This window comes from Saccoglossus kowalevskii, chromosome 16 (assembly GCF_978046115.1).
Source record: "Saccoglossus kowalevskii chromosome 16, keSacKowa6.1, whole genome shotgun sequence".
NCBI lineage: Eukaryota > Metazoa > Hemichordata > Enteropneusta > Harrimaniidae > Saccoglossus > Saccoglossus kowalevskii.
Window position 1 is genome coordinate 9899432 of NC_140656.1, and position 15262 is coordinate 9914693.

General features: G+C 33.0%; 1 protein-coding gene across 1 annotated transcript in view; it reads left to right on the forward strand.

Moving 5' to 3' along the window:
• Positions 1-14893, forward strand: part of LOC100377869 (palmitoyltransferase ZDHHC5-like) — a 29220-nt gene extending 14327 nt beyond the window's left edge. The window contains exons 2-8 of the mRNA XM_006815677.3: positions 5843-5961; positions 7345-7502; positions 8184-8356; positions 9407-9509; positions 10685-10776; positions 11900-12044; positions 13518-14893. Coding sequence (XP_006815740.1) covers positions 5843-5961; positions 7345-7502; positions 8184-8356; positions 9407-9509; positions 10685-10776; positions 11900-12044; positions 13518-14249 — 1522 coding nt within the window. The 3' untranslated portion in view covers positions 14250-14893. The remainder of the gene's footprint in view (positions 1-5842; positions 5962-7344; positions 7503-8183; positions 8357-9406; positions 9510-10684; positions 10777-11899; positions 12045-13517) is intronic.
• Positions 14894-15262: the final 369 nt, after the last annotated feature.

Consider the following 15262-nt stretch of genomic DNA (forward strand, 5'->3'; position numbering starts at 1 on the left):
AATGGTTGACTGGCGGCCATTTTGTTTCAATGATTGGGCTTCTAGAGCCATATCTCTTAAATGCTTTGACTGATTATATTCAAATTTTATATATTCGTTATACATCATGTTATATATATATACATGTATTCAAAATGGCTGATTTTGAATGCTGTTCCAGAACAATATCTCTCCATATGGACAAGTACTTTTTTGACGATCAGATACAAATTTCAATCATTTTAATGTTAAAAAATCATATTTCTGACATGGTTATATTCCCAGCTATATTACTATAAACAAAACTATATATCTTAAATTTGATAACTAACGGGGACTGTGCCATGCATGGCTTGTTTTTTTTATTATTAAATTTAAATTTGAATTGAAGCATAGCATGCGGTTTGTCTAGCTTGGAAATACAAGTCATACACGGATATTTATGTAATGGGCATGTATTTGTATAATAGAGCTGTATGCGGTTATGAATCATAATTCGGTGAATATGGAAGACAAAAATATCCTGGGTGATCCATATTACCAAACCATTGTCACTCTGTATCATTAAACTAACAATGAAGACATTTACTAGTTAAATACAAAGTACAAACTGTATGATGCAATATTTGAATGTTAACATATGGCTCATTTTACTTCCGCTAATTATGACAAATGAACAAATGGAGTTGGATCATAATTTATTGCTGCCCACACAATCTTATTTTATTACCATCTGTCAAACTGTCCAGTCATAAGTGATGATTTATTATATAAAATAAAAATGTCTGTTATTTGATGCATCATCGACCCCACTATTCATATTTCATAAATTTATTCAGAAAAGTAGATATTGAACATATGCATCGTCACATTATCCTCATACCAGTATATCGCATTAAAGTATTTGCTCCATTAGTAGTCAATACATTTTCCTCAAATTACAGAAATTATTACTGTAGAATACTTTATTTTTGCTTAGAATTCATTTTTTTTCCCTATATTTCACATTAAACTCATCAAAAATCAGTGAAAATAAATTCCATACAAAACTCCCAAAAAGCATTTTCAGCTCCCCTGTCCCCCCCCCTCTGGATCCGCCACTGCATGTACACCTCTTCATACATCATACAGTTATAACAGAGCTATGTGTTCATGCATTGTTTTGGTAGAAATTGGTACTAATGCACAGGTTTGATTAGTTTTTGGTAAAAATCTGTACATCTTACTAACCTAATTTGCATAATTATTACTCAATTTTTGTAGTACTAATCACGTTTCGATGAAAATCTGTGCATAATTAGTCAGTTTTCAGCTTTTCCATCAATATCTCAAGTACAATTAATTTTTCATGTGTCTCCATTACTCTCAGCACACAGGGAGTTCTTTCCAGGCTTTGTTTGATTACATTATGTATGTGGGACGTTGCAAATCCGTGCTATTGTTATCACAGTGAAGGTACACAAATGTATGGACTCTTATTTCTTTTCCAGTGAATATGCAAATATAACAAAATTGTTTCCTTCAAAATCTAGTAAATTTATAACTTCATGAATATTCCTGCAAAATCGAATCCACAAAAATTTATCCCAATGAATATTTCTTCCTGTACAGCATAATATTTATTACACTGATCAGAACTTCACAGGACAATTTTCTTGGTCACCAAGCAGTTTACCTTGTGCTACCTTTAGAAAAATAAATATATTCACTATACCATATTTACTCTATTAGTAGTGCAAGTGTTTATGCAAATGAAAAAGATGTCTATGGTTTGAATAAGTCACAATTATGTTGTAGCTAAGCATTTGTTTTTCACTTTACCATTAAAAATACATTAAAATACAATTATAGCAAACAAACTTTGTATGTTCATCTGGAAAATGATATCAAGAGAATGCCAACATAGCCATTGTTAGTTTGTATGCAATGGACAACTGGTAGAAGTTATCATTGAAGTTAAAAATTAACAATAAATTAATGAATTAATGAATAAATAAATAAATAAATAAATAAATAAATACAGATATTATAATTACAACTACTAAACAATGACTATTGCTTAGTGGAGTCTACATGTACTGTAAAATCTGTAATGCAACAGAGGAGATCCGGCATATGACATGAGAAATCGTTAATTTTTGGGGTCTCAATTGTTCAAAAAAAATGGGTGCGGCTTCTACCGGTAATACAGAATTTAATGTGCATGTGGTTTTTCATCAGAAATGTGTTAGGTATAAAACTCAAGAAGTCCAACCCCTACAGAACAACCCTTTAGAAATTTGATAGATACATACATTAATTGGATCTTGTAATTGGTGCAGCAACCTTTTAAAGTATAAATTTCAGTCCTACATAGTAGTAACTCATCTTGGCTTTCTTATCATTAATGTACAATGTACAAGTATTTTGAACCAATTAGTTCAACATCAAACTATCTGTTTGCCTCCTGAGTGGAAAATGATTTCTTTTTAGATACGACAGATACTTGAGATAGATTTCTACACATAATTTTTGAGTTGGTCATAAATCGGATAACAGGGTTCATTGGTTTATTACCCGGAAGTACAATCTTGTAGCTACTGTTCACTAGTTCATATTGTGAGATACAAAGTGAAAAATATAATCAAATACCCAAAACAATTGACAATGAAGCCAAACAAGATGACAACTGAAACTAAGCCATCAACATGCAACTAAGTAGTGACATGACAAAAAACAAGATATCACGAGAATAGCAAATGCTGTGTCATAAATAAAGTTGCCTGATCAATTAAACACACATACATGTACATTTTTACTAAACATATACTGTTACTGTGTATAAATATAAATATGTGGTGATCAGATCCGTTTTGCAAGTGTTCAGTCCATAAAATAAGATTTATATACTGTAAACTACGAGAAACAAATATTCATGAGTCAATAAAAATTTTTAATTTCTCTAGAAGTGAAAATTTCTCTGAGGGTCCATAACGCGTAGTGTACGTGACTGTTTGTGAAATGTTCTCTTCACAAATGCCATAGATTTCGGAAATCCCCAAAATTTGTGAAAATAATGAAAATTGTATCACGTTTGATTTAGAATTTATATTGTATCATTCAGTAAATGCCGATAGAAGATACATCTACTTTAATCAATTCTTCAGACTGACTGACTGACTGACTGACTGACTGACTGACTAAATGAATGAATGAATGAATACCTGCCTGTCTATGCATACATGCAATGTACTCTGTATGGCTAGATGCAATTTAAATTAATTCAATTTCCAAATCCGAGGTTGATATATTACCTGTACCTTTATTAGTCCCCATTTGGGAAAAAAATTCAGGAATGAAGGCTATTAAGGGGTGGTGGTCATCGTGCCGCGTCCTGTTCGATATGGGACTCATAGCGACATATACAATGCATGTAAAATACATTGTTTACATGAAATTGGAACATGCGAGGCCTGGCAAGCACCACCATTTACATGAGTTCTGTCCTAGTTTCTATCCATTCTTTTGTCACTCCATCTTGCTTGAAAAACAAATATAAGTGCAACCTAAAGGTAAATGATTTCATGAATAGGTCATAGTGGCCAACTGGTGGCCATTTTTGACTCCTGTGTGTGAAGCTTGTACGAATAAATCACAAGAACCAATTATCAGATTTCAATAAAACTTAGTACATAGATGCTCGGGGATAATGCTCGTACCTGATTACCTCAACACATGGGAGTTCTTTCTAAACTTTCTTTGATTTGATTTTAAAAATACACTAAAATCAGCTATTTCAAGTATATCTTGGGTATGTGTTTTACCGATCTACTTCAAACTTTGTGGAAAGATTTACTAATTGTGGGTATTTGATGCATGCTGCTTTAATTTTTAAATTTGTCTCAAGATGGATGACTGGCGGCCATTTTATCTTTGAAAAAATTCAGACATACATCTCATTCATGCTTTGAGCAATTCACCTCAAACTTCATACATTGTACCTGGATTGTACATCAATTCACACATGCCAAAATACAATAATTACATCATTTGATCAAAGGTGGCAAACTGCTGACTATTTTGTTGTACAAAACACCCTAAAATCAGTTCAAAGACCTAATCTTTGGCAATGTTATTTTTCTTCAAATTTGGTGGAAGCAGTATCCATTACTTGAGACATCATTAGTTTTTTGCATAAACACAATTCTAACTATCCATAGGACTAGGAGCCAAATTATTCATAAATCTTTTTTTTTGTTTGAGGTTGAGCACAAAAATAAAGTGTGTTTATGAATAGAAAATGTTATACTAATGTGTGCTATGCTGTTGACATTTGTTTTCTTGCTATAAATGTGATACTTTAAAATACATTATTTTTGTTTGGAATTAATTTTCGCTATTTTTCGCTGAAGGAATGATTAATATATCTTTTTTCCTATATTTTATATTCAACTTTCGAAAAATCATTGAAATGAAATTCCATACGAAACAACCAAAAAGTGTTTCAGCAAAAATTGATTCCAGCTAAAATCTTTTCTAGTGTACATGTCTTTGCTAAAATAAAGTATTTTACTGCATCATTCATTGTCACATGCATAACACATGTATCTCTATAGTGAGAAATACCATGTATTTTATGTCACCCACCAAAACTACTTTTAATAGTCACTTTATAAGAAGCTTTACAGTAAATACATAATGGGAAACATGCTTTGCAATATGATTAAATTACTAGTATTTGTTTATTTATTTATTTATTTGTTTGTTTCATTCATCTACCTATCTATTTATTGTATACAGCTTGAAACCTAAACTCCTAGATTTTATCTCAGTCACTTCATAGTAAATGATTTCAAATTACCGGTAGTAACAACTTGTTTTTGAAATGCATAAATTAAATTTTGGTTGACTCAATTGACTTAGCATCTGACCCGCTAGAACCTTGTTTTACAAGGACATTTTGATACCACTGTCTAGACAATATTATCATGTCTTGTACATTTCAGATTCAAAGCACATACTTGTACATTTTTTAGGGCACTATAAATTTGATAGTTCAGTTTGAGCTGTTCTACATATGACACTGAAGGTAAAAACTCACACTGACCTGTGAAAATCCATACTCACTTGCTTGACTCTAGGGGCTTATACTGTATGTAGTCTCTCTAGCCTTTGTACCAATTTTGTCAAGATATTGCAATTTTTTTTCATGACTCAAAATTATTTCTGCTGCTTCATTTTGCCTGATCAAATGAATAAGGTCAAATACAAGTACATTTATTTCTACACTAGGTGAGAGATAAAAAAAAAAGAGTCTACAGTAGTTATAAATATGTGTCTTTATATTTCTATGAATGAATGTTGTAGTACTATTGTCACCTGACCAAGATTTTTTTTTTCTATTTGTTCTCATATTTTGAAATGAATACAGTATTTGCTCTATTACGGTAGTCTTATTTATATTACAGAGGTATTTCTATGGTCAAAATAAGTAATATTTGAATGATCAAGTATACAATATGTGTAAATGGGATTTTTGGTTTTTATCTGCTTCTATTGGAGATGTGTTTCTAATACAGCAAATACAGTACTGTATTTGTTTATTACCGGTACCATGACAATGCAAGGAAAACCTGATGCACACACTGCTTTACTCCATAGCTGTCAGTCTGTCAGTAGAAGGGTACATTTGCAGAAACACTAAATACTATTCAGTGTATTGTCATGCATATCTATACAGCCATTCCTACTAACTCCCTCTCACTAACCTTTTTGTGTTCAACCCCCAGCTACAATGTACGATTTGAACTTGGGTCTATCATGAGTTCATCGCAATAACCACTTTCTTAGGTATTAAAATAGTTTTTTTTTTGTGTTTTTGCAGATGTCCAACTCTCGCAGAAGTATCACTTGCTATTCCCATATATGAGGGTATTGTTACTATATTTGTTCTAGCTAACTTTTTTCTTGCCACTTTCATGGATCCAGGTGTCTACCCAAAATGTAAGTATCTTTATGTAAAGTTAATTTGTTTACTTGATGTTTTTACAAACATGTACCATGGCATTGAGTATTCTATAATTACTGTGTTTCAATGCTTGTGAAATGCCAAGCATGTGATTCACAGACAAAAATAAATAATATTAAAATGAAAACAACCAAAAACTTCTAAAATAGACGACTGAACAAAAACAAACCACCAAACTTGAGTGAAATTTGACGAGCTGGCATTTAGAATCCAAGTAAGTAATCCATGATGCAAAATGACTGACCGAGTTAGAATCTGAAATGAATGTGTGCATTTGTTCTTTGAATAAGAACGCAATTTCTGTAATGAGGTGGTCTTTATATGGAATTTAATTGATTAATTTGTGAATGCAAATTGAACTGTAATTTCTCAGTTTAAGGAGCAATTTGTCAACACCTCGTTGACTGAATTGAAAATGTCAGTGTGTAAAACACTAAACATCCAACAATCTACCATGATTTTGACCTTTTGACATAGATTCATTTGTCGAAAGCATCGCTAAAAGGGTAGTCACTGGTCACATTAGACAAGTGGTCTTCATAAAAACCTTCACAAAACAAAATTACAAATATAACTAAAACTAATAAAATACATAACAGTTAGAAAGAGAGAAAAAAAGATAATGTATAAAAATCACGTATAATAAAAAAAGAAAATAGACTAAGTGTTTCTTTGTTATGTTGGACCAACATACAGTGGCCATAACATCTTCACATGCTATTTACATAATTGTAAATTTGTATTGTGCTAAAAATGTTTAATACTATTTGAAGTTATTCACAAGTACAGTTCAATTCAGGCCTAACATATAACTTGTTGTTGACTATCAACTAGATTTGCCTTCTCAATAAAAACTTGTAATTTTTAAAGTTGTTATCAATAATTCCAACTTATTCTTTGTGGTATTTGCTTGTATGTTATTAATACATGTATGAGACATATTCATGCAGATTAGATACGTGACAGTTTTGAAAGCAAGGTAAGCAAGCTTTCAGCCAGCTTAAAGAGAGATAAATGTTATGTTACGCTTGCATCGTACTGTACTTCACAGCTATACTTGTATGTTGCTGTTTATGTGGACTGGCCAAATTTATACAACATTTGTCTTCAGCATAATTAAAGGGGTTTACAGTTGTGATTGATTAAAAGGTTATGTAGGAGGTCTACATTCATTCAGTATACATGTAAACGTTCATTTATAATCGTATTCTGTAATTTCCATCTCAGCTTGTGGTATTAGTTTCTATGATATTCCAAAGTGGGTTGCATAGTAATAGATGGTTGCTTAGTTCCCTGTGGTGTTCACCTCATTCAACCTAAGTGATGATACCTGTCTCTCATCTTTTCATGCCCTTTAGCTGCTGGTGATGAAGATAAAGATGACGATTTCAAAGCGCCTTTGTATAAAACTGTGGAAATCCAGGGTATTCAAGTGCGAATGAAATGGTGCACAACTTGTAATTTTTATAGACCGCCTAGGTGTTCTCATTGTAGTGTCTGTAATAACTGTATAGAGGTGAGACAATCTTTTTCTTTAAAATTGGTACAAAAGAAAATAAGATATTAGGTTAACCTTGAAAATACCGCGGAATATGCTCAAAAGCAATATGTATCGATGAACTTGTAGTGGAGGTCGATGTGACCCCATACTGCCTGAGTGCATACTTTGCTATATCCTCATGATAATGTTAGTGAACTAACCTACACTGGATGTGATTGTTTTTTGTAACCCTGATTTTTGTATGATTTATAACCACCTTATGTTGATAGCTATGAGACGCATATATTCAGCAATGATTTGTAAAAAAACAAACCCCACACCTTTACTTTCCTTTATTCTAACATTTGGAGAATGAAATTACCACAGAAAAGGATAAACTTGAGAAACCCTGTCAGAAATGAATTGGATTGCTAGAATTTATCAATGAATAGAATATAAAAATATAAAAATTGAATATAAAAACAAACAAAGGGAAGTGTTCAAATATAATGTCAATAACTTTGAACTCATTGATGTTGGTGCCATTTTTTACCCCATATAAGGAAATTTAAATGTTTGAAGGAGTGCTGATACAACTTTTCTCGGAATATCAAGTTGTATTGATGTTGGATATATAATAATGTTTCATCTAAACAATGCCTGTCAGAATGCATGTACTTACATACATACTTCTATCATTTTTTTTTGTATTTACAGAGATTTGATCATCATTGTCCATGGGTTAACAACTGTGTTGGCAAGAGGAATTATCGATATTTCTTCCAGTTTTTACTCTCATTAACTGTACATATGTTCTCAGTATTTGCTTTTAGCCTTATGTATGTTTTACAACATGATGAAGAACTAGAAAGTGTGAATTGTATAATGTCGTATCCTTTGATAGTAGAAAAGTTTTCCAAATAGAATAGTCACCAAACTTACTTTAATATATCTTACCACCATATCCTACTTAGGCTTATCAGATACCTTGTATATCAGAATACAATTTTGTTTTTTATTTCAGTGCCCTTTCAGCTATCGGGTTCAGAAAATATGGTAGCTAACATTTGCTTTTCGTATGAAATTTCACTTTTTAAGCAAAAAAAAATTCCTAGTTATGATATTAATCAAATAAGAAATGTGCTGGTCACCTTTCAAACTAACTCATTCTCAAAGTCCCTTCCCTTTAAAACACCCAAGCCAATATTTTCACCATTCATAAATTAAGCTCTCAATATTTTTTGTGAATTTTTGGGGAAATTTTGATCAAGACCTGTATCTAACTGGAAATTATATACATTTGGTTCAAAAGTTGCAATAGCTGTGATTTTGAACATTTTGTTTCAATATACCCACATAAAGATAACCAAATCTTACCAATCTATTGTTTTTTTGACGCAATTGTATGCGATGTTGACACTAAGGGTAGTCACCAAAATCTTGTCGCACGTCGCACACTATTATTAGAAATGAGACATAAAATCACAAATGATAGGTTGTCAGGTTGAGGCTCAGCCTCTCAAGATGACAAATTAATTGACATTCGTCCACGGTTCCAAATAAGTTGTCACCTTGTACCGTAATCCTTGTGGTTCGCTTAACAAAACTGGATTTCAATAGATGGCACCCTCTGGTCATTTTGGACGCTACAATGTACTTGCAAGTGATGTACACCGTTGGTATATAGCATATATTCTATGCTTTAGTGTCCACATTTCGGCGATGGTCGTTACAAATTGACAGTTTTTGACAGCTATCGTCGCTTTTAACAACATTTAAAAAAAAATATGTTATTAATATGAGTCAAATGTGTAAAATATCGCATCCACACCTGGTAGATAAAATGATAGTATGTATCAGATCAGGATTGTGGATTATAATGTGGTTAATGCATATTAAACGCAAATTGGGGATTATTCCTTAATATATTTGTTTATCAGTATTATTATAATGTGTATTATAGCATTGACTATAATCCCCGTAGTTGGATTGACGGCATTTCATCTTGTACTTGTATCTAGGGGTAGATCAACTAATGAACAAGTATGTCGTTTAGATAATAGACTGTATTCATGACCCCAAATAGTTGCACATTCTAGTACTTTCTGAGGGTACATTTCACTATCAATTAGATTATTTCTCCCCCAAAAAAGCAAGCAGTTATCATTGAAATTAAAAAAAAAGTTCAACATTGCAAAAAATTGGGCTATAATTTTACTGTCCAATATTGAAACGCCACATTCTGATTGGTCAATCAGTACCACATGCAGCCCTGTTATCAGACGATAACAATGGCAATGCCGGAGGTCAATGCACTAACATACGAACACGACGATAATGCACGACTTGTTTACTCAACAATGTTTTGATCAATGAATACAAATTGATTCTTTCATGATAAAAACTGCTGGTTATCCTGGCATTTTTTTGCATGACGTTCATCCGAGAACATTATATGCGTAACTGAATACAAGCTACTATGGCACACTTACACACTGTCGATTTCCTCTTTCTCAAACAACCACAGTTTTGTGGAATTATGGCTTGATAACTTGGCTCAGAGGGGCATGTTTGCTTTCAATGGGCTTGAATGTGTCTCACCATTAATTTGCACCCTGAATATTTCCCTTCAGAAAGTACCAGGATGTGTGACCTCTAGGGGTCATACATATGTTATGTTTTATGCATCCTAATCAGTACCGGTATATAAAGATAATATTTTTAACCCCTGAGCTTGTTATTTTTGCATCAAATGACTTTGATGCTAAAAATTTAGAATTGCATTTTCTAGCAATATTGGTGAAATCTGCATCCCTAAATGTCTATCTTCTGTGATAATAACACTCTATGGCCATGTAAATTGATGACATGATGTATGTTATAGGCATTGTTTTAGTGGAAAGGAGTTGCAAGATTAAAATACAGTAAATTTCATGAAGGCATAAATGGTTTTTTTGTTTGGAATTATATAAAATGTTGTGCTTTATTCAAATCTAGTTGTACTTTCATAGCCTATAGAAGCCATTTGGTAATGCTCATTACCCACAAGTCTTTGCAGGTTTTATTCAATCATTTCAATTTCAAACTTTACTTTGAAGGATAACTTTTAAAAATGAAAATAAAAATACTGTCAGTCTGGTATTGTCATGTTTTGACAATTATGACTAAGCTAAGGAGTACTGGAAACTTAGCCCTCAATGTTTATGGTATTTTTGCAGGTTACGGGTAAATTTCGTAGTGGTCACAATCCATTTACCAAAGGGTGCTATAATAATTTCCGTGCCACGTTATGTGGTCCACAACATCCTAGGTAAGACTTATTTTTTTAATTCTCTTTGTTAGTTTGGAACTAATACGACATTGTAATTTGAATATTTTTTGCAGATTGACAAATTATAACAAAGTAAGATTTTATCCAAAGACTAAATAATCAGATTAGTAAAGTCTAACTCAAGAAATATTAAAAATAAGTGAGGCCAGACGACCAGATTTCTGCAAAAATTGTACTGATTGTATGTACTAGTTTTGTGATTTGGAGAAATTTTACCATTATTTCCTATTTGGCAAGGATATGTTTCAATAACATTTTTCTCACTGATAAATGGTGAAGATATGATATACCTCCTTTGAGGGTTCCCTGAATTAGGATTGGTCATATGATTCAGTTCTTCTACACTGGCTGATTAGCTTTAACAGCAATTTTAGCAATGTCTCTGTGCCAAGACTGAAAAGCTGATCAGTGGAATTTCATCTAAATTCATTTTCATTATGATATATGGAAAGTACAATTGTCCTATGCCTATTGAAAGTACTGCATTAATTATAGACAAATTACAGTATGTCACTGAAATGATTACTAAAATGTATGCAAATATTCACTTTGATTGAGTGGTATTCCTTCTTAAAGTAGTTTGCAGTCACTAAAAAATACTCAAAAATCCTCAAAAACTAGCAAAATAGGGGTTGGCTTACTGTAATGTATATGGTCTCCAAAGTTTTCCACAAAATTATTCATAAAACTGATAAAAAATGCATTTTTACTTTTAATTCATTTTAAACATTTTGTTCGGTGACCTACAGTTATATGCTAAAAATTGGGATAATTTTGAATACTAGTTATCCATTGAATAATGTGTTTACATGGAATCCTATAGAAAAGGTTCTGTGGCCTCTTTTTTAGATTATTTTAAATATATTTTACTGAAAGCACATCTTTTTTTCTCTGTAAAATTCAAATATGAATGACGTGTATGTATGTGAATCATCACCAGACATTTTTGAATGATTTACTGTGTTCAATTTGTTTCATGTTTTAATGATACCGAACTACCTTAAATTAGGTTGCTTCACCACATTTATAGTATTTAGTTGGTTCTGCTGCACCACGACGAAGATACCCAGTATTCAGTTGACTGTTTATATTTGTTTATTAGCTATATTAAGTATAATAGTAAGAAAAAGCACAAGACTATGACAATACAAGTTGAGTATATGCCAACACAGATATTTGAGAGTCAAGTACAGATCAGAGTTGAAGGAAATGGATTACCACCGAAACCAAGGAATCATATGTATAAGGTAAAGAGTGTACAAAAACAGAATCTTAAGTACAGTTACCATATTTGCATATGTGTATGTCTAAACTTAGTCATCCAATAAATGCAGTTTTTGTTTTATGCACGCATCTATTGGGGATGCCCTTCTAATAGCGTAAATGTGGTGCAGGGACATAGTGTCTTTACTGATACTTGTTATATAAAATGTTTTTGCAAAACTCATCTGTGTCAATTTTTTACATTTTTGTCTTCTTCTTGAAAACTTCAATTCTTATTGCTTTGATACTCGCTCTTAGATTTGTTCATTTCGTGATGATATCTTCAATTCTCTAATTTTAATGAATATGTACCAAAATCATTTTTGACTTTTTCTAAATAACCGCAAGTCTGATTGCTTTTATGTTATACATATAGGGCCCCTAGGTAAACGTCTCTCAGATTTAATTATTTCGCGTTAATTTTCTAATTTTGATGAATATTTTTGGTAAAAATTCTAATTGCTTTGATACTATACATATAGGTACCTCAGGTAGACCTCTCTCAGATTTGTTCATTTTCTAATGATATCTTCAGTTCTTTAATTGAAATGGGTGTTGCTAACAGTTGAGAGGCTCAGCTGAGAGGCTGCTTGTTTTTTAAAGGCCAAAAAAAAAAAAGATTTTGCTTCTCGTCCTAAGGTAAATTAAAAAATAATTTGGTCATGTTGCTTTAATTGTTTTTTTATTAAAATTATTCAATACACAACAATATGTTTTTAACTTCAAAGTTTAATATTTATTAAATACATGCATTAAAGTTGGTTTGGATAAACGTATACATGTACCTTTGAAAAAGAAAAGAAAAGAAAACATTTCTCAATACTATCATATGCAACACGCTTCACCAGTTTGCAAAATTGCCAAAAATAATGGGTAAGATACAGTTTTTGAATTGACGTAAACAATAATGAGAAGCAAAAACCTTTTTTTTTTGGCCTAATGTTTTTGAGACTGTAAATTTTTTTAAGACAAGAAAGAGCTCCCCCAAACCACAATATACTACTCTGTGATTTGCTTGGCTGACTGATTACTGCATGCAGAGTGACTACTTACCACTACCCCAACCCTTATTAAAAGTAAACCTCCGTGAGAGCACGTATTCTATCATTGTCACATATTTTCCAACCTGGCCATATAAACTTGGCCACTTTTTAAGTGGTGTGATAAGTGCACCTTCACTTTGAGATCCAGAACTGAAACTGACTATCTGTATACCTTATATATAAAAAGCACACTTTCATCGCTTCTGTGAAAGTTAAATATTGCACCTATCCTTGTATATTAGACACTAATATTATCAGAGTTAACATTTTCGCAACTTGGTTTAATAATGGAATACCTAAAAAAATATACTACTCAAATGTTGGTGTATCCTAACTCTGTTGCATGGCTGTAACTTGCATGTTAATATAACTACATTGTGTATCTACTACTTCTTCTTACTCAACTCTTTACAGCCTGAAACCAACCACTCCCACCCTTCTGTCAGTCACTCTGGTAGTGATGAGGAAAGCCAGGGACAGGATTGTGAGCCATCACCTCCACCTAAACCCAGAGGCTCTCATGAAGATTTTATTAGGGAGATGGCACGATCCAAGTCTGATAGTATACAGTTAACTATGTCAGTCAATCGACCTAGGTATAATGTGCATCCTCCATACTCCAGTGCCTCTGATATCTTGCAGAGTCAAAGCTCTCATCGAGAACGCCAACACAAAGTAGCACGAGATAATTCATCAGTATTTAGCCGAAGTATTGATTCTTTGGATAATAAACCGAACACTGTGATAGTCAGTAGTAAAAAACATTCCACAACATCATCAGAGCAGATGAGCTCTCCAAGGTCTGGGTACTTATCTCCCACTTCCCCCATGTCTGATCCGGAGTTCCCCCGGCAACCATCACAGAACAGTGTTGCCTCAACTGGGTCACGGACTTCTGGTAGTGATCATCGACGAATGAGGCGACCGTTATCTTTTACAACTGCTTTACAAATGAGTGAAGAGGCAGCGCAGCTCAGTAAAGAGAAGAAAATAAAAAACAGTAATGTTGGACGGGGTGGTTCTGCTGGTGGGCGATATGGTGCAGGTAATAGTTATCGACACACAGTGACACCAACACGGCAAATGTCGGCTACGTCAATTGAAAATGACAGTCGCTATGATACACATTATGAAATATCTGTGTAATATGGCATCACTATTTACAGTACTTGCACATGCATGACAGGTTTTTCTGTCAAGTTGTGATTTTTTGTCATTGTTGAATTGAAGGCCTTGGCTGTGAATATGTAAATAGTATATATATTATGTATGTTGTCAGTAATGTATTTTTAGCCTTGCAAATGAATCTTGAATTTTTATTTTATGAAATCATCACATTGTACATGTGAAGCGATGAAGAAAAATTTGAAGTGTACAGATTTAGCTTCTTTTATATGTAGAGCAACCAGTTTGGGCTTCAGTTTAGGGAAAACATTCCCATACACATTAGACGAATTTGAATTTCAAACTGCAAAATCATTGATCATTGGTTAAGTCTTGTGGTATATTAGAGTTATATGTGTTATAGGTCGATACTAGATTCCAAGTGGTGGATTATAGACGAGTTCTACAGTTGCAGTGGTACTGGGTTTGCAGGATTACCAGTTGTTGTCATTTTTTTTTATTTATATTATTGTTATTTTTTGGTGTTTTACATCATCGAAACTGCTCCATAACAATTAAGCTCTTATACAAAGTCCTACTTCGCAAAGCCAGTGCTCCAGTCAAATTACTGGTACCATTTTGATGAAAATAAATATTCCTCCGAATAAATAGTGTCTAACAATAAATATGACCCTGTATTTTGACAGTCTGCTGTCTATATTTATGTGAAGGAGTGTAATTGTCACAACCAAATTGTTACGTCACCACTGATGTCTATGCACTGTTTATTAGAAAAAAGTGAGTGCTCAGAGATTGAAGCGAGGAGTAAAAATGCTCCTTGAAGTTCACACCAGCATTTCAGTGCTTCCTCAATTCCAGCAACTCAATGCTCCCTGGAGTCCAGTTCAGTAACTCAATGCTCCCTGGAGTCCAGTTCAGTAACTCAATGCTCCCTGGAGTCCAGTCCATCAACCCAATGCTCCCTGGAGTCCAGTTCATCAACCCAATGCTCCCTTGAGTCCAGTCCATCAACCCAATGCTCCCTGAAGTAGACT